Source organism: Choloepus didactylus, chromosome 13 (genome assembly GCF_015220235.1).
Source record: "Choloepus didactylus isolate mChoDid1 chromosome 13, mChoDid1.pri, whole genome shotgun sequence".
In the NCBI taxonomy this organism is placed as follows: Eukaryota; Metazoa; Chordata; class Mammalia; order Pilosa; family Megalonychidae; genus Choloepus; species Choloepus didactylus.
The window spans coordinates 97,334,636-97,359,429 of NC_051319.1; the positions used below are offsets into that span (position 1 = coordinate 97,334,636).

At 43.1% G+C, this 24,794-nt stretch overlaps 1 protein-coding gene across 2 annotated transcripts; it reads left to right on the top strand.

The window, feature by feature from the left end:
• The first annotated feature begins 3,217 nt into the window (after window positions 1–3,217).
• Window positions 3,218–24,770, top strand: LOC119507587 (cysteine proteinase 3-like). Of its 2 annotated transcripts, XM_037800769.1 has the most exons (8): window positions 3,218–3,430; window positions 3,598–3,821; window positions 8,283–8,374; window positions 15,832–15,984; window positions 16,328–16,373; window positions 23,368–23,466; window positions 24,211–24,245; window positions 24,739–24,770. In XM_037800769.1, the coding sequence occupies exons 2-7, from the start codon at window positions 3,651–3,653 to the stop codon at window positions 24,223–24,225; spliced, it is 576 nt and encodes a 191-aa protein (XP_037656697.1). In that variant the 5' UTR covers window positions 3,218–3,430; window positions 3,598–3,650; the 3' UTR covers window positions 24,226–24,245; window positions 24,739–24,770. The 2 variants fall into 2 exon arrangements, with proteins under 2 accessions (XP_037656697.1, XP_037656696.1); XM_037800768.1 differs by lacking the exons at window positions 24,211–24,245; window positions 24,739–24,770 and adding an exon at window positions 23,669–23,906 and having other exon boundaries at window positions 3,220–3,430.
• Window positions 24,771–24,794: the final 24 nt, after the last annotated feature.

Here is a 24,794-nt window from a genome sequence, read left to right on the forward strand (position 1 = left end):
TGAAATAATGTTATTATAATTAGACTCAACTATAGTCCGTAGTTTTATTAGTGTTCTCTGTCTTAATTGGTCCTATGGCTTTTTAAAATTTTTATTCTAGTAACATATATGCAACCTATGATTTCCCCTTTTAACCACATTCACACATATAATTCAGTGGTGTTAATTACATTCACAATGTTGTGGTACAATCACCATGATCCGTTACCAAAACTTACCCATCACTCCAAACAAACTCAGAACCAGTTAAACATTAACTCCCCATTCCCTGGTAGCCTGTATTCTAGTTACTGACCCTGTGAATTACCTTATTCTAATTATTCCAATCAGTGAGATCATTTAATATTTGTCCTTTTCTTCCTGGCTTATTACACTCAACATGAGGCTTTCAAGGTTCATCCATTTTGTCACATGTATCAGAATCTCATTCTTTCTAAGGCTGAATAATATCCCAACGTGTGTATATGCCGCATTTTATCTTCTCATCTGTTGATTGACACTTGGGTTGCTTCCGTGTTTTGGTCATAGTGAACAACGCTGCTGTGAACATTGGTGTGCAAATACCTGAGTCCCTGTTTCAGTTCTTTTGGGTATATACCTAAAAGTGGGGTTACCTTCCTATATGGTAATTCTGTACTTAACTCTCTGAGGAACCACCATATGGTGACTACACCATTTTACATTCCCTCCAACAATTAAGGACTGTTCCTTGCTAGTTTCTATATATATATAAATTTTTTAATTGTGATTGTTCACATACCATACAACTATCCAAAGATCCAAAGTGTACAATCAATTGCCGACAGTACCATCATACAGCTGTGCATCTATCACCATAATTAATTTTTTTTTCAATTTTTAGAACATTTCCATTACTCCAGAAAAAAAAGACAAAAAAAGGAAACTCAAATCCTCCCATACCCCTATTACTGATTGACTTTTGGTATAGTACCCTTGTTACTGTTGATGAAAGAATATTAAAATACTACTAACTGTAGTATATAGTTTGCAATAGGTATATATTTTTTCCTATATGCCTCTCTATTATTAACTGCTAGTTATAGTGTCTGTTCTAGATTGCTAATGCTGCCTTTTTGCAAAATACCAGAAATGGATTGGCTTTAATAAAGATGGTTTATTTGGTTAAACAGTTACAGTCTTAAGGCCATAAAGTGTCCAAGGTAATGCATCAACAATCGGGTACCTTCACTGAAGGATGGCTGATCGCATCCAGAAAACCTCTGTTATCTGGGAAGGCACATGGCTGGCATCTGCTCCTGAGTTCTGGTTTCAAAATGGCTTTCTCCCAGGACATTCCTCCCTAGGCTTCAGCTCCTCAAAAATGCCACTCTTAGTTCTCTTGAAGCATTTGTCCTCTCTTAGTTTCTCTGTAGCAAAAGTCTGCTTTCAACGGCCGTCTTCAAACTCTCATATGCAGCTCCTCTCTTAGCTTCTGTGCATTCTTCAAAGCTTCCCTCGTGGCTGTAGCAAGCTCACTCCTGTCTGACCTTTTACAGGGCCCCTGTGAACTAATCAAGGCCCACCCTGAATGGGCAGGGACACACCTCCATGGAACTTATCTAATCAGAGTTATCACCTACAGTTGAGTGGGTCACATCTCCATGGAAACACTCATTCAAAGAATTACAATCTAATCAACACTAATATGTCTGCCTACACAAGACTGCATTAAAGATAATGGCATTTTGGGGGACACAATACATTCAGACTGGCACAGTGTCATACATTTGTTCTAGTTCATGAGAGAGATTTCTAATATTTACACAGTTAATCATGGACATTGTCCACCACAAGATTTACTGTTTTATACATTCCCAGCTTTTAATCTCCAACTTTCCTTCTGGTGACATACGTGACTCTGAGCTTACCCTTTCCACCACCTTCACACAACTCTCAGCACTGTTAGTTATTCTCACAGCATGTTACCATCACCTCTGTCAATTTCCAAATGTTTAAGTTCACCCGAGTTGAGCAATCTGGTCATAATAAGCAACTGCTCTCCATGCTTTAGCCTCATTCTATATCCTGGTAACTTATATTTCACGTCTATGAGTTTACATACTGTAATTAATTTACATCAGTGAGACCCTGCAATATTTGTCTGTATGTGTCTTATTTCACTCAATATAGTGCTCTGTAATTAATTCTTATTGAACAGCACAAGAACACATTAATGTTTGTTGATTGACGACAAATTGTTTAATCCCAAAGGAAAAGCAAGGGTACAGTAACTCAAAAATACATTTAAGTGTTCTCATATGAACATTAAATCATAAACAGGCTCCTTTCTATTTGCTTCTAAATAGTATTGTACCACTTCACAAATGGACAGTTTCTGGATAATGTTTTTTTAGGAGAAATTCTGGGCTCTGTGAATTTAAACACATTGGAGGAAGTTGTTATATTAGAGAGGGGCGTTAAAAGTGACTTCCATGTCTTGAATACCACCAATTAAATTTATGAGTTCCCCTCTGATTTAAAACTTCCAGTGACTAGGTAAAGAATTAAAACCTGTTTTACATGTAAGCAGAAGAAACTTATACAGATGCACTCAAGAATATACTTTCACAGATGTTGCATTTTAAGTACGAATCAGGAAGTTCTGCCAAATGCATTTCATCATCAAAGGCAGAGTGAAGTCTTGGTCAAGACTAAAATGTGAACATTTTAGTAATTAGCACTCAAAGTGATTTTCCAAAGAGTTGAAGGTAGAAGAGTAGTGATAAGAACAAAATGGTTAGCACACCAGAGACTATATGGTGAGGTTGGTGACATCTGAAACTGTCCACAGGGACCCCAGGGAAACAGCCCTTGCTCACTGAGAGTTGGGAGCCAGACAGGAGCTTCTAGAGGCCAGCTCTTACCAAGGCAGTAACTCAGTGATGCCCATTACCAAGCACATGCTATCCTCACCCCTGTTGTGTCAGAGCTTGGAGAGCAGCACCCAGAAGTAAAAAGCCATCGTTGGCCACGGTTTCTCTTCCATCTCTACTAATCCACTTGGTGAAGATGGGTTGGATTTTATGTGGAAATAAAGATGATCAATTATATATTTGCTCTAGAATGAAGAGGATTGGAGGAGAGCAGTGTGAGAGAAGAATCTGAAAATGATCAAAATACACAATCTGGAATGCAGCCTGGGGCAACACAGCTTCAAGTTGGGAATGAATGCCTTTGGTGACATAGTGAATGTGATACTGATTTTGTAACTCTGCGCTTTCACTCCTTAGTGCTTTTTAAACATTTTATTTCCTTTTCTTTGAAGACCAGTGAAGAATTCAGGCAGATGATGGATGGCATTCAAAACCAGGAACCGAAGAAGGGGGAAATGTTCTCTGAATCTCCCTCTGAGGTCCCCACATCTGTGGATTGGAGGGATAAAGGCTGTGTGACTCCTGTGAAGAATCAGGTTTGACCTTATTTAAACTCAGATCTTTTTGCTTTGGAAGACATGCATTCAGAGTGACATGCATTTCACTTTTTGTTTACTTTTTTTGACAGAGAGAATTCAGGTAGATAGGTTGTTGTCAAGTCTCTCTTTTTGTCTCATAAACTGACTTTTTTTTATTTTTCAAGATCGCTGTGGTTCTTGTTGGGCTTTCAGTGCAGCTGGTTCCCTGGAAGGACAGATGTTCTGGACAACTGGCATACTTGTTTCACTCAGTGAGCAGAACCTCGTGGACTACTCACAGGCTGAGGGCAACAGCAGCTGCAATGGTGGCCTAACGGACAATGCTTTCCAGTATGTCCAGGACAACAAAGGCTTGGATTCAGAAGAATCCTATCCATATATTGGAAAGGTATACAGTTCCTTATTATCATTCCAGCTCTACTTTTGGAAAGTTGGACACTTCGAGAAACAAGAGATCTCTCACATTTTCGGTGGTGCAAGCTTATCAGAATGGTCATTGTAAATTATTAGCCTTGGCCCAGTTCTCTGATTAGACATTTTCATGCAGCTGTTCTTTGTAACATGAATACATTTCTTCATAACGAGAGCAAGAGCAATATTTGGGGGCTCGGTAGGGTTTAGTGTAATACCACCACCGCCAGCCCTTCACTAAAAGGGAATCCTTTCTTCTTATGGAGAGACAGATAGTCCTAGAGGATCTCATTGAAGAGACACCAGCTAATTTTTCAGTTTCACTTCCTCGGCTGCTTTGTCATGAAATGCACTTGGAAAATGTAAACTGTGAACTGCTTGATCTTGTGGCCCTAGAATTTCCACGAGGTGGATGGTAGTAATTGTGTCTCTTTCCCATTTACCTCTAAAAAGACATGACCGGTAGCTACAAGCCTGAGTATTCTGCTGCGAATGACACTGGCTTCATAGTGGTTGCTCCACTGGAGAAGGCACTTATGGTAGGGCTTGCTCTAGATCTTGACCTGTAACATACTTTATTGAGCATTGGGAGAGGGCAGGTTGACACCTAAGTGCAAAGGAAATGGGACAAGAGTTTCCCTTAACCCAGTGGTTATGGTCCTTAGTTGTGCGTACAGTTTTTTTTTTTTGTCTGTAAGATTGTTTTGTGTCTACTTTCAACCCTGGACTCTATGCTTTGTGGGGTAGAAAAATTATTTCTCTTTTAAGTCACCACTGAATCCTTAGATTTAGCACAGTGCCTGGCATATAGCAGTTACTCAAATTGTGGTGTGTTCATGTGTGTGTATTATTGAGGGGAGGGAGGAAGAGGGAAAGAGAGAGAGACAGGAGGGGGGTGGAGAGAGAGAGAGAGAGAGAGAGAGAGAGAACTTCAAAGATGGAAAGAGACTGAACATTTTTCTTTTTGTTGGAAACCTTTTTTCTGTGTTTGTCCCTACTTTCTCAATTTAGACTTACGTCACTCCAACTTCTCTGCTTTATCTTCTCCATATTGACCTACATATCTTTTCTTTATAACCATGAAGAATAAGAATTATTTTCTAGAAAAACATTAAATGTCCTAACATCAATTCTAGTGCTACATTAGTAAATGTTTCTTTTCTATTCTATATTTTGAAAATGTTCCAGCATTAATTACTTATGTAAAGTTGACACTAAATAAAAATTAGTTCTGTGAAACTTCAGGACTGTAAATTATAAGGGTCAGAAGCCATGTTGCTTTGGTTCTGTTTCTCAAGCACCCAGGCCAATGGCTTTGTGCTAATGGAATAACCATGACCATGGGGACAAGTCACTGCAAACACACAGACTCAGCTTCCCTTCCAGCTGCTTGACTTACCTTGAGGAGATGAGAATTTCTCTAAAGGAATTTCCATACTTTGAAAATTTTGGAATTCCACCAATAACTTGAGGCTGACACATGGGTGTGTGGATGACTTTTTTTCCCTGAGTTTCCCCAAATAGAGATGGATCACTTACATCTTCTTACTGAGGAAAAAACACATTATATTTATTAAAATGTAAATTAAAAGGTAATTAATGACACCAAAAAGACATTTAATTTAATTTTGATTAAATTCTCATTCAATTTAGTGTGTATAATTAGTATTTGTTGTTGTCTTCCTTGGAAACTTCCTAATCTTTCTTAAAAAGTGGCCCTGAATTTCCTGGAGTTTTTACACACACACACACTCACACACACAGAAAAATGTTGAACATCAGATAGGTTTGGGAAATACTATGACTCATATCCTTTTCATACCATAGTTAAAATCTCTGAGAATATCTACACACACCCATGCTCAATGGAAAAATGAAACCCAAATTCTTTGCTTTGTTCAACCCAAACCTCCACCTTCTTTGACCCCAGAATCTTTTCTTAAAACAGTCTGTTGTCCATTTTGAGAGCTATCCCTCCACAAAACCATGTTGCAGCATCACTAGTAGTGTGGACTGGCAACTACTAGAGGTCATAAAGCAGAAGATCCACAGTAGAGCAAAGAGAATGAATGAAAATATAGGAATGTTTATTTTCCCTTTTCTTCCCCTTCTAGGACACTCATGACATGTACATTCCTGTACTTCATGTTGTCACTCAGTTCCCTGAGATATTGCCCATATCTCTTCATTCTTTTCCACATCTGTTCTTTTGTGTGTAGGGTTTCAGATGTCCTCTTCTCCAGTTCATGAATCTTTTCTACTGCCTCTGGAAATCTGCTGCTGTGTGTCACCATGTATCTGTCATCTCTTGTGTTGTGGTTTTCATTCCCATAAGTTCTGCCAATTATGTTTTCAAACTTTCAATTTCTTTCTTGTGTTCCCCCAATGTCTTCTTCATATCCTTCATCTCTTTTGCCATGTATTCCCTCAACTCATTGAATTCATTTTTGGACTGATTTTTCAATTGATTTAGGATATTTGTTTGATTAATAATTAGTTATTTCAATTCCTATATCTCAGTTGAAGTGTAAGTTTTTTCCTTTGACTGAGCCAGATCTTCATTTTTCCTTGTGTGATTTTTCATTTTCTGTTGTCTAGGCATCTGGTTCCCTTGAATGCCCCAGTCAGATTTTCCCAGACCAGAGGTGCTCAGGCCTCAGGAGGAGTCTCTATTCAGTATTAGGTTTCTCTGATGGTGGGTCCTAGAAGATTGATAGACTTTCCTGTGAGGTCCCTAGACTCTGTGCTTTCCCTGTCCAGCCCAGCAGGTGGCGTTTCTCAGCCTGAGGCTCCCCACTGATGTAAAGAAGTGCAGTCCCTTTAGTCACAGTGGACCCTGAACAGGGAGCGGCCAAGAATGTCAGAAGTCATGCTTAAGTTGTTTCTGCTTTGTTTCTTTCTTTTGTCCCAGGCCCTGGGGTCTGAATTCTCTGAGGGAGAGCAGCCACTTGAGCTGGTTGCACCCCCCTTTTCTTAGGGAAGATACACCCCCAAGGGAGTTATCTTCTTCATTTGAATTCCTCCATTGTCTTTTTGGCTCTATTTTCTTCATTCTTGCCTGGGTCAGCACAGAATTGAATATGTCTGAGGCTTCCTCTAATGGGCTGCTTAGAAATGAGAGAATAAAAAAAAGGAAAAATAGCAAAAGCCCCTTTTCAGAGCCAGTCCCTAGCCCCTGTTTCCTTGGGACACAGCCACCTTCCAGTATTCTGAAGATACCGAAGACTCCAAAAGTCTCTGCTTTTATTTATTTATGTATTTTCCCCCCATCAGCCCTGCCTCCTCCCTGCTGGAAGGAAGCTGCTTCCCTTCCTGCTCCATGCTTGAAGCTTGCATTCAGTAGTCCAGACGTGTTAATTGAAATCGCAATTGGAGCTCAGCTGAGTTACTTTCCATGTAACCTGTTTCTTTTTTTCACATGGCAGAGTTTCAGCTTGGCCTGCCCTGTCCAAGGGGTGAAGGGCTTCAGTTCTGGGTTTGCAGAGTTTACTTATGATTCTATACTACAATCTGAGGCATTCCACCCATTCCAAGCTGGTGTGCAATGTGTGTTCATTCACAGATGTCTCCCAACAGTTGTTCCAGATTATTTACTAATTGTTCCTGGTTATTTAATAGTTGTTCTAGAGGGCTGATTAAATTCCACAACTCTCTATGCTGCCATCTTGTTCTGCCACTCCCAATAAATGCTTTTTAAAAGTGAATTGGATGAAAGTTTTCAACACAGTTGATTGAAAATGAAAAGAAAAAGCTTATAAATTCAGACAATTTCACAGTAGTTCAAAGGCCTGCCACAAACAATAGGAGGTGAGTGCTCCCCTATTGGAAAGTGCTCATGTGGGGCCTGGAGAGGAGGGGTAAGTAGACTGTGCAGTTCTTAAGTGACTGCTCACCTGCAGCATGTACAGGAGATTGGGGAAGGCCAATCATCAACAGCCCCCCAGAATGAGAAGCCCAAAGCCAGGCTCTGGCAGAGGAAGTGAGAACCCAGGAGAGGGAGCTGGTACAGCCTGGGGGGGGGGGCATGCCCATCAGTGGTCAGGAGTATGGGACTGGGCAGCTGGGTAGAGGTTCAAGTTCTCACCATGGAGTCGAAACCCATAGTGACAACAGTCCAGGCTGTCCCCTGGGACTTGGGCCCCTCCTCTGCAGAAGGCATGATGATAGTCCCTGCTTTGAAGGCCATAGGGGTGTTCCAAGCTCCTGTTCTCCCCATGGGTGGCTGTTGGATACAGCAGGGCATGGGCACCTTCTGTGTTGGACCCTCCCAGGATCCATGAGGGATGGTTGGCAGTTGGGCAGGCTGCTGCTGGCAGAGGCCCCTGGAAGTTCCTGGACACTGGGGATGCCCTTGGGCTGGGGTTGACTGCTCACTGGGTCTGGGTGGCTGGCAGGGACCCCCTGAGATAACCCTCCTCTCCTTCCCCACCCCATCCAGGTTCTCAAAAATCTGGGAAGCAGCTGCTGCCTCACTGATTCCAAGGAGCTGAAATTCTCAATGGAGCTTGCAGATCAGGGACTGAGAAACAGGTGGGAAAGTATCTCATGCAGGATGGTGGGGTGGAGAACAGGGTGGCCAGGCGGGAGAGAAAGTGCCAGAGCCTGGAGGAGGGAATGTCTGAGGCCTCGTTTTCCTACCCATGAGAAATGTCACAGGAGGTGCTGACAAGTGTCACCTGGCATGGGCTGGCCCAGAGTGTGACACAGCCTGAGTCAGACACCTGTCCCAGTGCTGCCCCATCCTCCTGACACTGACCTGCCCTGAGGGACGGACGGACACAGACAAGAGCACCCTCCCTCCCAGGGCACCAGGCTTAGATGGTGGAAGCAGGTGGACACCCCAGGATTGCTGGGAGATGTGGGGAAGGAATGTGAGCCAGCATGAGGCCAGGTGGAAAGAAGGCAGATCCCAAGGTGGGGAAAGACTGCCAGGTGTGGACACAGAAAGGCCTGGAGAGGGCAGGGAGATGGTAGGGTGGGGCTCTGTGGGAGCAGCAGCTGGTGACTGGGAAGGGCGGGCAGCCCAGCGGGGTTCTGCTGAGCCCAGAGGTGGAGGCCTTGGGAGTGGACCCCAGAGCCCAGGTTCAGGGTGGGGGTGGGGTGGATGACATGGCGGTTTCACATACCTGTGGGTTTTTGCCCCTGAATGTTGGGGAATTGTGTTTGGGTCACGGAGGCATTGCAAGTGATAATGCACGTGCATCCAGATCTTGTTAGGCAATGTGGCTGCGTGTATTAGTTTGGGTGTAGGAGTCCTATGTTGTGAATGTTTGGGAAATGTGTTGGTGGGGGCTCATTCGCATGTTCTTAAGGCACACTGAATGGCCATGTATGTTTCTTGTGTTGATTTTCAGGTGTGTGTCTACATATATTGGTATTGAAGGGTAGCTATATGACATTTAGTGGTGTATTAGGGTTCTCTAGGGAAAGAGAATCAATGAGAGGTATCTATGAGTATAAAATTTATAGAAGTGACTCATGCAACTCTGGGTAACTGAGAACTGAATGGCCGTGTAAGTTTCTTGTATTGATTTTCAGATGTGCATCTACACATATTGGTATTGAAGGGTAGTTGCATGACTTTTAGTGGGTTGGTAGGGTGTCCTGTATGTTCAGATTGAAGGATTCTGTGGCATTGGCTTTGTGTGACTCTTTATGCAAACAGGTATGTGATGTGGGGCCGGATATGTGTTGGTGATTATATTTGCCTACTTTTGTGTGTTGTGTATTTGCATATATTTGAGGCAGGTGGAAGTTGAATTTGAATTTCATTGATGTATGTATTTATGGTGCTTGGGAGTTTGCACATTTCCTAGGACTATGTGTTTGCATTTAGTAGTAGGAAGTCATTAGCATGCATTCTGGGAGCCGAGTATTTGTGTATGTGATGGAAGTTTGGGTTGTGTGTTTCTAGTGATGTGGGACAATTTTATTTGTATATAATGGAAGCATGTGATATGATTACCTTGGAGTATCTGGGGTTGTGGTAATTTGTCAGTGTATGACTTGGGCCTTGGCAGAGATTTCCTCTGTACTCATCTCTGGCAGACTGGAGATGTTTCTTTGTGTCTAGGTAGTGTATACTAGTTTGTGTGCACTCTAGAAGTGGGCGATTGTGTGCAGGTTCATGGTAGAGTGGTGGATGAGATAACTTTTCACTTGAAAGTGTGACAGGAAAGTGTGTGGAGGTTTTCTGTGTACACGTCAGAGAAGTATTTTAGCTGTACATGGTGGTAAACGGGCATAATGTGTGGATGTTTTGTATGGTTCTAGGTGTGTGTGTATGAATTTGAGCGTGTATAGCATTTCCCCTTAGATAGGAGGAAGTGGCTGGAGTATGTGTAAGTTGTGTGTGTCTGTTTCCTCCCATGGCCGGGCTCCAGGTGAGGGCAGAGAAGTCTGGCATGCGGGGTGCCATGGAAGCCTGAGGTGCAGTCTTTGGAAGTGGATCCCAGAACCTGGTTCAGTGGGGTGGGGAGGGGTCACAGAGTTGCTTCATATAGGTGGGTTTTTTTTTTCTCCCTGCGTGTTGGCAACTTGTGTATGCATCGCCTCCGGCTTACTCGCGATAAGTGCAAGTACATGCATGTCATGTTACGGAGTGTATACGGCCGATGGCAGCAGCACTGTGGGCACTGTGTGCAGAGAGGATGGGTCAGCGGGCATCGCTGGTGGCATTAGCCATCTCAGCGCTGGCCAAGGCTTCAGAGGAAGAATCCCCAAGGCCAGCGTTTGAGTTGGGCCTCCATAATGCTGGGAGCTGCTCCCTGTCTTCTGGGAGAGATCTCCATGGAGACCGCCCCACCCACAGAAGTGGAATTGTGAGGAGGCAGCATTGTCTTCTGGGAGAGATCTCCATGGAGACTGCCCCACCCACAGAGGTGGTATCTGCAGGAGGCTGCAGTACTGGAGCCACCTCTTGGCTTTCGGTTGCTGGCACTGTTGCCCACTCCCCTAGCGGGCACGGTCACTCCACTCTTCTTCCTAACCTCGCGCTCCCTGTTGTACCTGTGCCCCCCAGTTTGGGCAGTGCTGTTAGACATTGGGCTGGGCCGGGCCCGGGTGGGGCTCTGCGGCCTTTGCCTCTGCCTCTCCTGCCCTTCTTACCCGCCCCAGAGCTGGAAGCGGGGCAGCCTCTGCCATGGCCTCCGGATCCCCACACATAGGGGGCAGCGGAAAGATCCGGACGCGGTGTTGCCACCCCGGTCCCGTGACGCCTTACTCGCAGGGGCGACGGCGCCAGCTGGGTGTTCTTAGCAGCGTTACAGAATGTCTTCAGAATAACGTGCCAGCATGGCTACAGAGATATTTCAACAAGAACGAAGATGTATGCAGCCGCACAACAGATGCAAAGGAGACACCATGTTCACGAGAAATTAGGGAAGGTGACCAAGTAAAGTGTGCCAGTGAGGAGAGCTCTAATATTAATGATGGGAGGATCACCAGTGAGCCAACAGTCGGTAAGACAGAAGACGCCTCAACAACCAGCCCTGCTTCAAATTATGCAGGCGAATTAGACAGGCCTTCTCTTCGTCGGAGCCACTTGAATTTCTCTGTGTTGGTACCTCCTCCTTTGTCCTTTCAGCTGTCCACATCATCAGCATTCCCAATTGGCAGTTCCCTTAGAAAGGAAATTATAGACTCTACCTCTCAGCATGGTGATGATAACATGTCAACTAGCCATCCTTGTCATTTTTCAACAAGAGGTTCCAATAAAGCTATGGCTGCTTCAAAGAAGCCTTCAGTGCCACCTCTGTGGTCCCCAGAGGCTGAGCAGTCTCATTCACTCTCACAGCACACTGCCACCAGGTCAAGAAAACCAGCATTCAGCTTGTCTGCATTTGGGACACTTTCCCCTTCATTTGAGAAATCTTTGATCTTTAAAACAAGTAGGCATGGAGATCCTCCTTGTTATCTTGGAGAAACAACATATGGTGGGGCAGCAGCTGCTGTAAGACATTCTAAACTAGGAAGGACCCCTTATCAGGCACCAGTAAGAAGACAGATGAAAGCTAAGCAGCTCAATGCACAGTCCTATGGTGTGACTAGTTTAGAAGCTCGGCGAATATTACAGTCTGTAGAGAAGATATCAGGACCACTAGCAGATGTTTCTTCCATGCATTCTTCTCTTGATAGGAGTTGGATAGATAGCACAGATTTTGGGGCCAAAAGGGATAAGGTGGATTCTCAGTATCCTGTTCAAAAATTCAGGTCCCCAAAGCCAGTTTCCAGAGCAACGTATCAAAGTCTTTATTTTAAACCATCTCTGACCCCATCTCATGAATTGAGGAAGGCTAATCAAAGAATAGTTAAAAACCACAGTACTCATGAAAACAATATGACACCAGGACAAAATAGAGAACAAGAAAGTGGCTTTCCATATAGAAATCTGCAACTTCCTGCACCCAATGGATTATCTTCTGGAGTAGGTAGTAGAGGTGGCAAAATTAGACAGGAGAGAACACGCTTACTTGCATCTAAACCACCGGTGAAGGAAATGGAAGTACGAGGAATATCAAAACTCTGTCTACCGATCACCAGTTCTTCACTGCCTGCATTCAGTATTCATTGTCCTTTGATGACAACTTCCTCTCCAGCTCCCATGAGTCCTTCACAATCAGTAACAGATAAGGTACAAATGATTTCTCCGAGCAGCAGTGGCAGTGCCGTGTTTAGATTTTCTTCTCCCACTGTAAAATCTACTGTGGCAGATGTACTACCTTCTTCATCTACTGAATTTACAATTAGTATGCCTGTTGCAAAAACAGAACTTCCAGACACCAGTATTACTTCAGAACCTATTATAAGTACTTCAGCTCAAGATATCACTGAAGCTAATAGTATAAGCCATAAGAGGAAGCTAGATGAAGATTATTATAAGGGCCCTTCTAGACCTGTAAAAACCTGGAAAGAAGGAAGAGTCCTAGATGTGAAAAACCCTGGTTTCATATCACCAAAGGTAGATGCTTTTGCTGCTCGGCCTACCATGACAAGCCCAGCAGCTTATACAAAACCAGGCGTATGTAGGTTTTCCTCTAGTGGAACTGGACTTGGGGAAAGTTTAAAAGCTAGATCATCATGGCGCTGTGATACATGTCTACTCGTGAACAAAGTTACTGACAATAAGTGCAAATCCTGTCAAGCCGCCAAGTTGCCACCTAGAGATACTGCTGAACAGACAGCCATTGGGACACGAAGAAAAAGTGGCAAACCAACCATTTCTGCATCAGGGGCAGGCTTTGGGGACAAACTTAAAGTGAAATTACAAACTTGGGTTTGTGATACGTGTTTAGTGCAAAATACACCTGAAGCAAGAAAATGTATAGCTTGTGAAACATTCAAACCTGGAACTGGTGTCAGCCGGTTCCTTCCACTGCTAGTCGCTTCAGAAAGTGCCGTGAGTATGACTGCTTCATCTCCTAGCTGCACTGTGACCACTGGTGCCTTAGGAATTGGAGATGAGTTCAGAATGCCAGTAGGATCTTGGGAGTGTCGAATATGCTGTGTTTGTAATAATGCAGAGGACAATAGATGCATGTCCTGTATGTCCAAGAAAACAGAGCGCTCAGTACCTGCTTCAAGTAGCAGCAGTGTATCTGTTGGTCTTTGTTCTGGGGGCGGCGTAGGGTTGGAGAAGTTGAGGAATCGTAAGGGAAACGGGGACTGTGAAGTATGCCTAGTGCAGAATAGAGCAGATTCTGCCAAGTGTGCAGCATGCAAAAGTGCCAAACCAGACACAACAGGCACCAAGAAACCTCGTCAAGTTCCCTCTGAAGTTGTTATCTTTGGCACAAGTGCTATTAACCATGATCCAGCTGCTGCTAATACTGCAGTGACCTCTCAGAGCAAGAGAAGCTTCAGTTTTAGAACCGTAGAAGCCAAACGTGTTTCATTGGCTCCAGACGCGTGTCAGACATCAGATGTAGAAATGGAGGAATCGTGTCAGACATCAGACGTAGAAATGGAGGAATCATGCCAGACATCAGACGTAGAAATGGAGGAATCATGTCAGACATCAGACGTAGAAATGGAGGAATTGCCTCCAGTCAAAGGAAGGTTTGCTTCTGGCAATATGGCATCTGCCTCTGTGCCACCTGCCTCAGCGTTCACTTTGGGAGGGACAGGGGAGAAACAGCAACAGCGTGTCACTTCTGCTACTCCTGCGTATGGGATGAAAACTGATAAAGAAGAGAGAAAGCGGAAGCGACGGTTTCCCTCTGGCAGTTCAACGCCCAGCAAAGATGGCAGTTGTTCACAGTTGGCATTTGGTTCCAATACGATAAAACGATCTGAGAAGGCATCTGAACACTCAAGGAGGGCCGCTTTTGCTTTTGGAGCTCGAACCAATACTGCAGCTGATCAAGGAATAGCAAAGCCAGTTTTCAGTTCCTTGAACAACAGTTTCTGTGGTTCAAGGACATCAGCCACTTCAGCAGGTAGTGGCATATTTGCTAATTCCACCCCTTCCTCCAACCTACCTGTGGCCAGCAATCACATTAGCAGTTCTGCCCTTGGTAACTTTGCTGGACCCAGCACATCTCAGTCTTTGCTATTTTCTCAGCAAAATAGCACTGTTACAGCTGTCACCCCATTTGGCTTAGGTCCAGGAGTCATGAGTAATAATACTTCAACCTCTGCTTTCATCTCTGGAGCTACAACATCATCTAGCTCTGCAGGCTCCTACTTTGTACTTGGCACTGGACCTTCAACACCATCTGCCGGTCCAGCATTTGGTGCTAACCAGACCCCAACATTTGGACAAATCCATGCTACCAGCCAGCATCATTCCCCAGGCTTTGGATCCACAGCCTCTTCCACGGCAGTATTCGCAACTGGTTCCCAGCCTGCACCACCACCTACTTCTGGCATGGCGTCAAGCAGAAACCAGACTCCTGTGTTTGGACAGCAGCCTAGTCAGCGTGCATTTGGCTCTAGAACAACTCTGGAGTCAGGACAAAAGACTGCTGTTAAACGCAAGAAATAACGTTCACAATGGTGATATGCACTACAGTTTTATTAATAATGAAAACACGGACATACCATACAATAACTAAATGGAGAAGTTGATAGATCTGAAAGGCCCTTAGGATGGACATCTTTAATCAGTCTTCCTCCATCAGAAAACTGTAGTGCACAGTACACCTAACTCACTCACTTCACACAAACACAGCAGAAACAGCATTGAATTCATTTCAACATCCCCTAATCTATACTGATGACTGAAGCTTCAAAAAAATCACCGATGATCGAGGAAATCACTCATTAATCTAGTCTCTTCTGGTTGTCCCCAGAAGACTGCCCAGTTCCAACTGGCTGTTCATGGAACCTCTTCATCTGCGCCACTCATGTGCATCGATGTGCATTTGTGGAATGCTGTGAAACTGTAATTATATCTGAGGAATTTATTTATTTATTTATTTTACTTTTCTTCTGACGTGTTGATTTTTATGTCTAGGAGTATCGGGGTAGTAACCTACATTCTGTAAGTACCAAAATCTACAACTCATGTTTTTTCCTTTTTTCTTTGAGACCATATGTTTTATTAACCAGTAAGTGTGTCATGTTAAGCTCTTCAGTTTATGCATGCTTGTTATGTAAACATATTCATTTTACACCCACAGAACACACTTAGTTTATACTAATTACACATTTTCTCCTAATTCTAAATGAGTCAGCAGAAACTGTAGCATAATCACATGAAGAAAGCATGACTGTTCTTCACTGCGGGAAAAGGTTTGTTTTTTCAAGAAAGCTACTAGATCCTTTTCCAAATATACTTTGTATTTCAATACTTTGCATTAAGCTAAAGCTTTTGGTCGTGACAGCTAAACGTCCTGTAAAATGTAATTGAATTCTAAAGTGACTGCCCAAGCACCCAAGCAGGATTATAATCTTGTTCTTTGTTTCCCTTTCCAGCTATTAGGGAAACAGAATGGCAACTCGAGAGATAATTATACATGTTCTGTGCCTCACTTTATTTTTAACAGCCTAAGTGGGGCCTCCCCATTTCTTGGAGACACAAAGCAAGAAATGTTGGCAGATGTGTCCACTGTCAACTATGAATTTGAGGACGAGTACTTCAGTAACACCAGTGCCCTCGCCAAAGATTTCATAAGAAGACTTCTGGTCAAGGATCCAAAGTGAGTGTCCCTTATTCCTCACAGGTGCCTCAGCTGTGACCTCAGCTAGCCCAGTGTTAGCACCTGGCCCCTGCAGACGACAGCATTTATCAGATTCTGGTGGTTTCTGCCTGGCCAAGGGAAGCATGCTGTATGAAACTTTATGAAAGTGCATGTCCTTTCCACCCACCCAGTCAGCCCCTATGGGTCCAGTGAAAGACCGATATTATTTTCAGCTTTCCTCCATGAAGTGGTTCCCCAACTGCTTTTTCCAGAGTCTCTGCTTGGTAGTCTCGGCCAGCGTGGAAAGCTTGCTGCTATGGTCACAGCTTTTTTAATTTTTCTCCCTCCCCTCCTCCTATAGGAAGAGAATGACAATTCAAGATAGTTTGCAGCATCCCTGGATCAAGGTCAGTTGCCTATTATGTTGCATTTGAAATCATTTTCTGAGTGGCTTGGGTGTCAGAAGGCATCCTGAAATTCATTTGTCCTAAACTTTTACTAGTTACTGTGGATTTTAACAACAGGCCACATCTGGAGTACTGTTAGCCCTTCCACATTGACTTTCCCCATTACGGTTTCAATATATCACGAGTTGGTATAAGAAATTAAATGAGAATTTGAGGGGAGTTTTGCAGAAGATGTAGAAGACACGCAAAGGTCAGCAGACAACAACACGCAAAGGCTAGAAATGTGCAGGACTGTTATACAAAAGCATTCTGATAGACCCTGGCATCATGCAAGAAAATGCTCAGTCCTTATATGATTCCCTAAAGGAAAATGAAGGTGAAGGGTCTACCCCTATGGATTTTCAGGCCAGCAAAGGCTGGTTTGAGAATTTTAGAAACAGGTTTAGCCCACGTAATGTAACAGTAATGGGAGAGGCAGCATTTGCCGATCAAGAGGTGGCTTGGAGTTTTCTGGAACCCTGAAAAAAAATTTTATGTGGATTTTCCAGATCGCTGGGGCACCACACCCCTAACCCCCACAATGTGGAAGGGATAACTGTATTGTGTTTGTTATGGGTGCTATATTCTAAGAGACACTGACAGATAAGAGTGTATCCTAATTATAACTGAGATGGGAAGAGTAAGCCATTATGGAGCAGGAATTGTAAACTGAGAGCCTGAAGGTCAAGTCCAGTCAACAGGCACATTTGCTTTGACCACCGATTTGTTGGTGCAGACAGTGCTTTGAAAAATTTTGAATTAATTCCTAGCATTTCAATATCACCTCAAAATCTGGATTCCCAGCTTCGCTTGAAAAATCTGAAGGTCTTCCTATGCTAAAGCCTCTTTCCCCCTGGCCACAGGAAACTCAACTCAGCTGCCCTTGCTTACTGGGGCACGTGGCAGCCCTGTTATATTACACATTTACATGACCTGTCTGACCCCTGTTTGCATTTGAGTTAAAGAAACTGAAGGTGCTTCAGCCTAGACTAAACCCACTTGCTTTGTTGATGTATTGACTGTTAAAGTTCCTTAAGAACAAACCCACAATTTCTTTTCCCTAATCCAAACTGAAACCTGATCACAGATTAACCCTTCAGATATCTGAATGCATCTGAATTCAACAAGACTTTCCCCTGACACTCAAAGATCGGGGCTTTGTTCACTCTGGAGCTAAAGCAGCTCCAGAAAAGATAGAAAGAGCAGTTCTGTGGGAAGCACCCCACTTCCGTAACTGAATAGGCAAATGCTTCCCAAATGGAATGCGGGGACTCCGAGGGCAAGGGCCGGGATCACACGTCCACAGACACTAGCTGCCCCACCATCCAAATTTAGTGGCTTCACTGAGGCTCCAGATCCAGCCTTTCAGAGTCAAAAGAGACAGGAAGTGTGGAAAAAAGAAGTGGGAGAGAAACAGGTGGGGAAAAGAAGAGGAGGAGGAGGAGGGCTTAGTGTGTTTGAGGGTGGCAGTGGAAACAGGGAAAGATAAAAATGATTAAGATAATGAGGATGTTAAGACTGTAAATGAAAATCAAACTGAATAATCAGTTTGGGAGAAAATACATATGTCGTAATGGGAAGTGCCGTGTGTGATGGGCCCAGGGTCCTGTGTGAAGTCTCAAGGTCTCCGTATCATGCTATTCACAAGGACACCTTACACCAGTCTGCTTTATTTGTTCCATTTCTCTTGATTTTTCACCTGCATGCACATGACTCTTAGTCGTCATCTTGAATTGTAATAAAAAGCATATCCGTTTGAATTTTCTGTAGCACGCAACCTAACTTAACCTGTCTGGCCAGTTCATTTAAACAACCTAAACACATGGAGCCTAGAATAGGGAATGTGGTCTTGTAATTCTGTAGATCTTAATGTAATACCCTGTTACATTCCAGAGTATGTGAGGAAGATGATATAAAATATTTGCAAGGTCCCTTGAGGGACAGGAGAAAAAATAAGGAACTATTTAACTTCCCCACTGGGAAATTCCTGATACTTTCTCAAGCATTAGGGATGCCCAATTTAATAAGCCAAGCCCTCAATGTTGAGGCTTGCTCTTATGGAACTTATTTCTGTAAGGAGGAGGCTAAGCTTACCTGTAATTAAGCCTAAGGGTCACTTCCAGAGAGCCTCTTTTGTTGCTTAGATGTGGCCTCTCTCTAAGCCCAATTCTGCAAATAAACTCACTACCCTCTCCACTACGTGGTACGTGACTTCCAGGGGTGTGAGTCTCCCTGGTGACGTGGGACATGACTCCCAGGGAGGAGTCTGGCCCTGGCATCATGTGATTGAGAATGCCGTCTTGACCAAAAGCGGGAAAAGAAATTTAAGAAAATAAGGTTCCGGAGAGTCCTGGGAAGATGGCAGCATAGAAAGAGGTGGAAGAACTAGTCTCCCCCGGAACAATTCATAAATGACCAAAAAACCAGTAAATAACTTGGAATGGTAGCGGGGAGACAAATGAGACAGTACACTCAACATCTACTGACATGAATCGGGAGGAATGCCCGAGATCACAGCATAAAATCCGTAAGTAAAACTGCGGACCCGTGCTGAGAGCCGAGAACCTAGAGCTGGGAGCCCCTCCCTCACGGAAGCCATGCCGTGCACTTTCTCAGCCCAGCCCCAAGTGAGGTTTTGGTGATAACAGCTCAATACAGACAGCGAATCCTCAACAAGCAGACAGAGGCTTTTGATGACAGCTGACCTTGGGAGAATCGGGAGAAATATTCTGTCTCTTTCTATCTCTCTGTGGAGAAAACCTCGGCTGCTCTCAGCCCACAAGGCGTTGCAGTGGAGGCGGCCTCACACAATCTGCATCCTGACGTGAGCTGAGAGCCCCGCGGCACAGCCAAGCGGCCCAGGGCTTGCCTAGAGGGACGGTGCACACTGATGACGTAGCATGGCATTTTCTCTCAGCTGAGGGAGGATTGCGGCTGGGAGGGGGGATCTGCTCAGAGAACCTAGAGGCGCTATGCCAAGTCTGGTGGTTTATGGGACACCGAGAGAGAGCTGCCCCTCCTGACCACCCGTGCATGCGCTCCACATTCAGGGCGGGCGACTCCAGCGGCGTGCCCAGGCTGAGCTCCCCAACTGAACATACAAGAATCATTTCCCCACACTACTGTCTGGAGGGATATAGGTGGCTCACAGACGCCATAGCTGGTTACCTAGAGAAAGTGCACGTCACCAAGCTGTGTCTCTGAAAAATTAGATCGATATCCTTTAAGAACCCTATCAAGCAAAACAAATGCCAAGAGGCCAAAAACAACAGAAAATCTTAAAGCATATGATAAAACCAGATGATATGGAGAATCCAGCTCCAAACACACAAATCAAGATTTCGGAAGAAATGTTATTCCTTGCAAAATTAATTAAAAAGGTACAATCAAAGAATGAAAACATGGCAAAGGATTTAAAGGACATCAAGAGGACCATGGCCCAGGATATAAGCGCCATAAAAAAGACCCTAGAAGAGCATAAAGAAGACATTGCAAGAGTAAATAAAAAAATGGAAGATCTTATGGAAATAAAAGAAACTGTTGGCCAAATCAAAAAGAGTCTGGATACTCGCAATTGAAGACTAGAGGAAGCTGAACAACATCTCAGTGTCCTAGAACTCCACAGAACAGAAAATGAAAGAACAAAAGAAAGAATGGAGAAAAAAGTTGAAAAAATCACAATGGATCTCAGGGATACGATAGATAAAATAAAACGTCCAAACTTAAGACTCATTGGTGTCCCAGAAGGGGAAGAGAAGGGTAAAGGTCTGGAAAGAGTATTCAAAGAAATTGTTGGGGAAAACTTCCCCAACCTTCTACACAAGATAAACACACAAAGCATAAATGCCCAGCAAACTCCAAATAGAATAAATCCAAATAAACCCACCCCAAGACATATTCTGATCAGACTCTCAAATACTGAAGAGAAGGAGCAAGTTCTGAAAGCAGCAAGAGAAAAGCAATTCACCACATACAAAGGAAACAATATAAGACTAAGTAGTAACTACTCAGTGGCCACTATGGAGGCAAGAAGGCAGTGGCATGTCATATTTAAAATTCTGAGAGAGAAAAATTTCCAGCCAAGAATACTTTATCCAGCAAAACTCTCCTTCAAATTTGAGGGAGAGCTTAAAATTTTCACAGACAAACAAATGCTGAGAGACTTTGCCAATAAAAGACCTGCCCTACTTCAGATTCTAAAGGAAGCCCTACCAACACTGAGACAAAGAAAGGAGAAAGAGATATAGAGAATTTTAACAGATATATATAGTACCTTACATCCCAAATCACCAGGACACTCATTTTTCTCTAGTGATCACAGATCTTTCCCCAGAAGGGACCATAAGCTGAGACATAAAACAAGCCTCAAGAAATTTGAAAAAAAAAAACAAAATTGAATATACTCAAAGCACATTCTCCAAACACAATGGAATACAAATAGAAGTCAATAATTTTTTAACTATAACTCCACTATTTACTTCCTACATGATAAAAAATACACAAACTCTAGGGACAAATCAATGGTTTTTGAACTCAATGTAAAATGTGTAATTTCAGACAACTATATAAAGGTGGGGGAATGAAGGAGTATAGGAACATAGTTTATGTGCCCTATTGAAGTGAAGGTGGTTTCAAAGAAAAACAAGATTGATAGGGATTTAAGAGGTTAATTTTAAGCCCCACAGTAAACACAAAGAAATTATCAGAGAATATAAGCATAGAGATGAAAAGTAGAGTCTGGATTAAGAGAAATGGGGGCAGGGGCAATGGGAAGTTAAGAAAGGGGTGTAGGGTTGCTGTTTGAGGTGAAGGGAAATTTCTAGTAATGGATGGTGGGAAAGAGCATAACATCATTCTAAATGTGATTAATCCCACTAATGGAAGGCTAGAAAAGGGGCGGAATGGGAAGATTTAGGCTGTGTACATGTTTCCACAATTGAAAAAAGAAAAAAAAAAAAAGACAGTCTAACTAGATGACAATTGAATGCTAAGGATGAACTTGGATGGGATTGGAGGGTGGAGGACAGGTGGCTCGATGGGACACAGTTTAGACATAAGGAAAAGGAAATATAGAATGTAAGCATTGTATCATTGTTGAATGTCTTATACTTCTTAGCTGGGCTTAATGGAATTACATAAAAGAATGTTCTTGTTCATGGGGAATACATATGTGAATTATAGTGGATGTTCAAGGATGTGTGCAGCTAACTCATATATTCAGAAGATAGAGAAATATATGATGAATGATAGGGAGGGAGGGAGGGAAAGAAATAATGATGTGACAGCATGTTAAACTTGGTGGATTAAGCTATTGGGGGAGGGGGGTCAGGGTATGATAGAATCTGTGTATGGGGCTAGTATTGTTTTTGCAACTATTCATGTAACTGAATTTATTTCAAAATAAAATAAAATATATAAAAAAAAAAAAAAGAAAAGAAGGTTCCAGTGCCTAAGAGATTTCTAATAGAGTTGGGAGGCTATTCTGGAGTCTCCTCTTATGAAAGCTTCAGCCAGATATTGCAAATTGCCGTGGTATACCAAGCCCCAACAAACAGTATTCCTGAAAACCCTAAAGAATACCCAGGGCTCCAGCGAAGACACTATAGAAGTTTCACTCACTAAATTTATCAGAAACGTAAAGCCTCCAGATTGTTTCTATTGCAGATAAGCCCTGAAATCCAGAGGTCTCAGTCTCTCCAAGAGCATCAACCAGTTACATCTCCCTACCCCATAATGTCAACACCCCTTTTCAACATGAAGAAGTTAGAATGATCATTGCCCAAATATGCCTGAAGACTGAGTGAATGATCAAATGAGAGGGAGGAGTTATAACAGAGAAGATAGGATTTAAGAAATGATTATGGGTACTGAATCATTACATAGACATTTCTTTTAGTCTCTACTATATTAGACAGCTAGAAGGTAATACCTGAAATTGTGAAACTGTAACCCAAACCATACTTTGAAATTTGCTCTATAACTACTTGTTAAAATGTATTTTTGAAATTTGTCACCTTCTGCATATATGTTATATTTCACCCAAAAAAAATGTTTACAAAAAACATAGCCAGTGGCATTCTGAAGCCTGCGTTCTTTTCACATCATATGGAATTTGTAGTCATATATGTAGAGAAGAGAAAGCACAGCTCAGAAAAGCCTCTTCTCCATTCTGCCTCCACAAGTAGAGATTCAGCCTCTATAAATCAGGAAATTTTGTTTGGGAGTTTCCTAGCTTATTTTTTGTTTTTAATGTAGCATATTTTGGAAATATCTAGGGAATTTTGATAATGTGGTAATGATTTAACAAACTTGTTCAACATTCTCTAGTTATTTTCTCTTTATTAGCAATGCATTCATTTTCTTTTTTCTGGCCCTTATTTTGACTTTTCTTGCCTTTTTTGAGCCTACTTTTTAAAGTAATTGAGACTGACTTGCTATGTTATTCTATACCTAGAGAAGGAAAAACTCAAAGTGATTGCAAAAATGGCAGTTCTTTCCTTGGAAAAAAATGCAAATCAAGAACATCTTATTCAAAGATACAATTTTCTTGGTTCTATGGCTTTTCTTTTTTCTTACCCAGAAAGAGACTCCAAAGCATTTCTGGGTTACACCTGAATTTTTCACAGTAGTGTCTGGGGCTATGTTTTGACAGATTCCTAAGATAAACACAAAGTGTAGTGTGCCATCATCTTTGTTCTAAATCTCGATCTTGAAAGCTGTTTGCTCTCTGGGTTATAACTCTGGTGATAATAAGGAACAAGTAGATGGTGTTAGCTTCCAACATGGGAGAGGCACAAAGTAACTTTCCCTTGTTGACTACGTGGATTTGGGGATTAAATGGCTTATTTTCTTCTGAATGCTCCTTTTCACAAATGAGTATTGAGTTCCCTTATGCTGTTAAGAGGATCATAGCCAACAAATTAACCCTTCCCTTTCCTCTTTGCCACCTCTCAAGGATGAGGACGACTCCTTTGTGATGAAAGCCATCATCCATGCCATCAGTGATGACAACGTCCCAGGCTTGCAGCACCTTCTGGTTAACCAACCCAACAAGGTCTGATACAGTGTGGCCAGGGGTAGTGGGGGGGTGGAGCACCCTCACTGTACACCTCAAAAGCTAAAGGTGGCTCCACCTGCTTCTCCAATTTCCCTTCCAATTAGGCAAACTGCTTCCTGTGGGGGAAACCACTTCTGTTTAGAGAGTGATTTGCGTTAGAAATAAGGTATTTTTGCATTTGAGACCTTTCTTCATGCAGAGCCTTTTAAATTGCATTGTACCTCTACCCATGAAACTGTAAACCTCCTCATCCTGCAAATGAAAATGTCACCTTTGATGGTGAATCCAAAAGAGGAAGTGTCATTGGATTCTTCTGAGTGTCCCTTTCCTTTTATGCAGCAGTAGGTATGTGCCTGTTGAGACATGGGAAGTCATGTGGGGACAACTATGATAATTTGGGCCTTCCCTTTTCTACCAAACCTGAAAAATAATATTATATATATTTGTTTTACCTGTTCCAGCGTGGGACATCTCTGTTACTGATTGCTGCCAGCTGTGGGAATATTCAAATACTACAGCTGCTCATTAAAAGAGGCTTGAGGATCGACGTCCAAGATAAGGTCAAAATTTTACTTTCATCAAAAGAACTAAGTTTTTATTGTTTCCAAATGTCTCTTAATAATAGGGATAACAGGGGAAAAAAAAAGCCATGTATGTATGTCCTATAATTTATTTATGAATTTCCATGAAGGAAGATGAACTGCTTAAATAGCCTGGTATAATCTAACTCATATGTTTTAGTTTCTTGACAGCTAAAGTACAAATACCATACAATGGTGTCCGGCGCTGCCCCGCTCTGTCCCCGGTTCCCGGCCGGCGAGGGGAAACAGGGAAGGAGAGAGAGAGATGCAGACTGCGCGAACTAACCTGGTCATGAATCACGACTCGAACCACAGCGGCAGTTGTGAAAGCAAGCCCTTACTACAGTCTAGATGAACATTCTGTGTTACTGGTTCCCACACGGGCACGCGCTCGTGGAGAGCCGCCTCGAGTGGCAGTCAGGCACGCTCCTTGTGGGCTGTCTCACCCTACCCCCTACCCGTCGGGTAAGACCTTTTATACACAATTAACAACCAATAAGCTTCTAGGCTAGTTATCCGTATACAGGATTTCGATTGGTAGTGGAGCGGGTGGCTGGATACATGCCTTCACTATGCGGAAACAGGATGCAGGCGCCATCTTGGCTCACTCGATGGGCGGGGGTAACTCTAGAGCAGGCTGCAGCGCATACGCTAGGCCCGATTCGGGAGGCGGCTTTCCACACAATGGGTTGGCTTAACAACAGGAATCGATAGGTTCATGGCTTCAGAAGCTGGAAGGCTTAT

Bases quoted from the DNA above. Each gene is read 5' to 3' on its own strand.
- LOC119507587 (XM_037800768.1), top strand. From the start codon at position 3,651: ATGTTCTGGACAACTGGCATACTTGTTTCACTCAGTGAGCAGAACCTC. The intron at 15,985-16,327 runs GTGAGTGTCCCT...CTCCTCCTATAG, and splicing joins CTTCTGGTCAAGGATCCAAA to GAAGAGAATGACAATTCAAG. The intron at 23,467-23,668 runs GTCTGATACAGT...TTCTTCATGCAG, and splicing joins TGGTTAACCAACCCAACAAG to AGCCTTTTAAATTGCATTGT.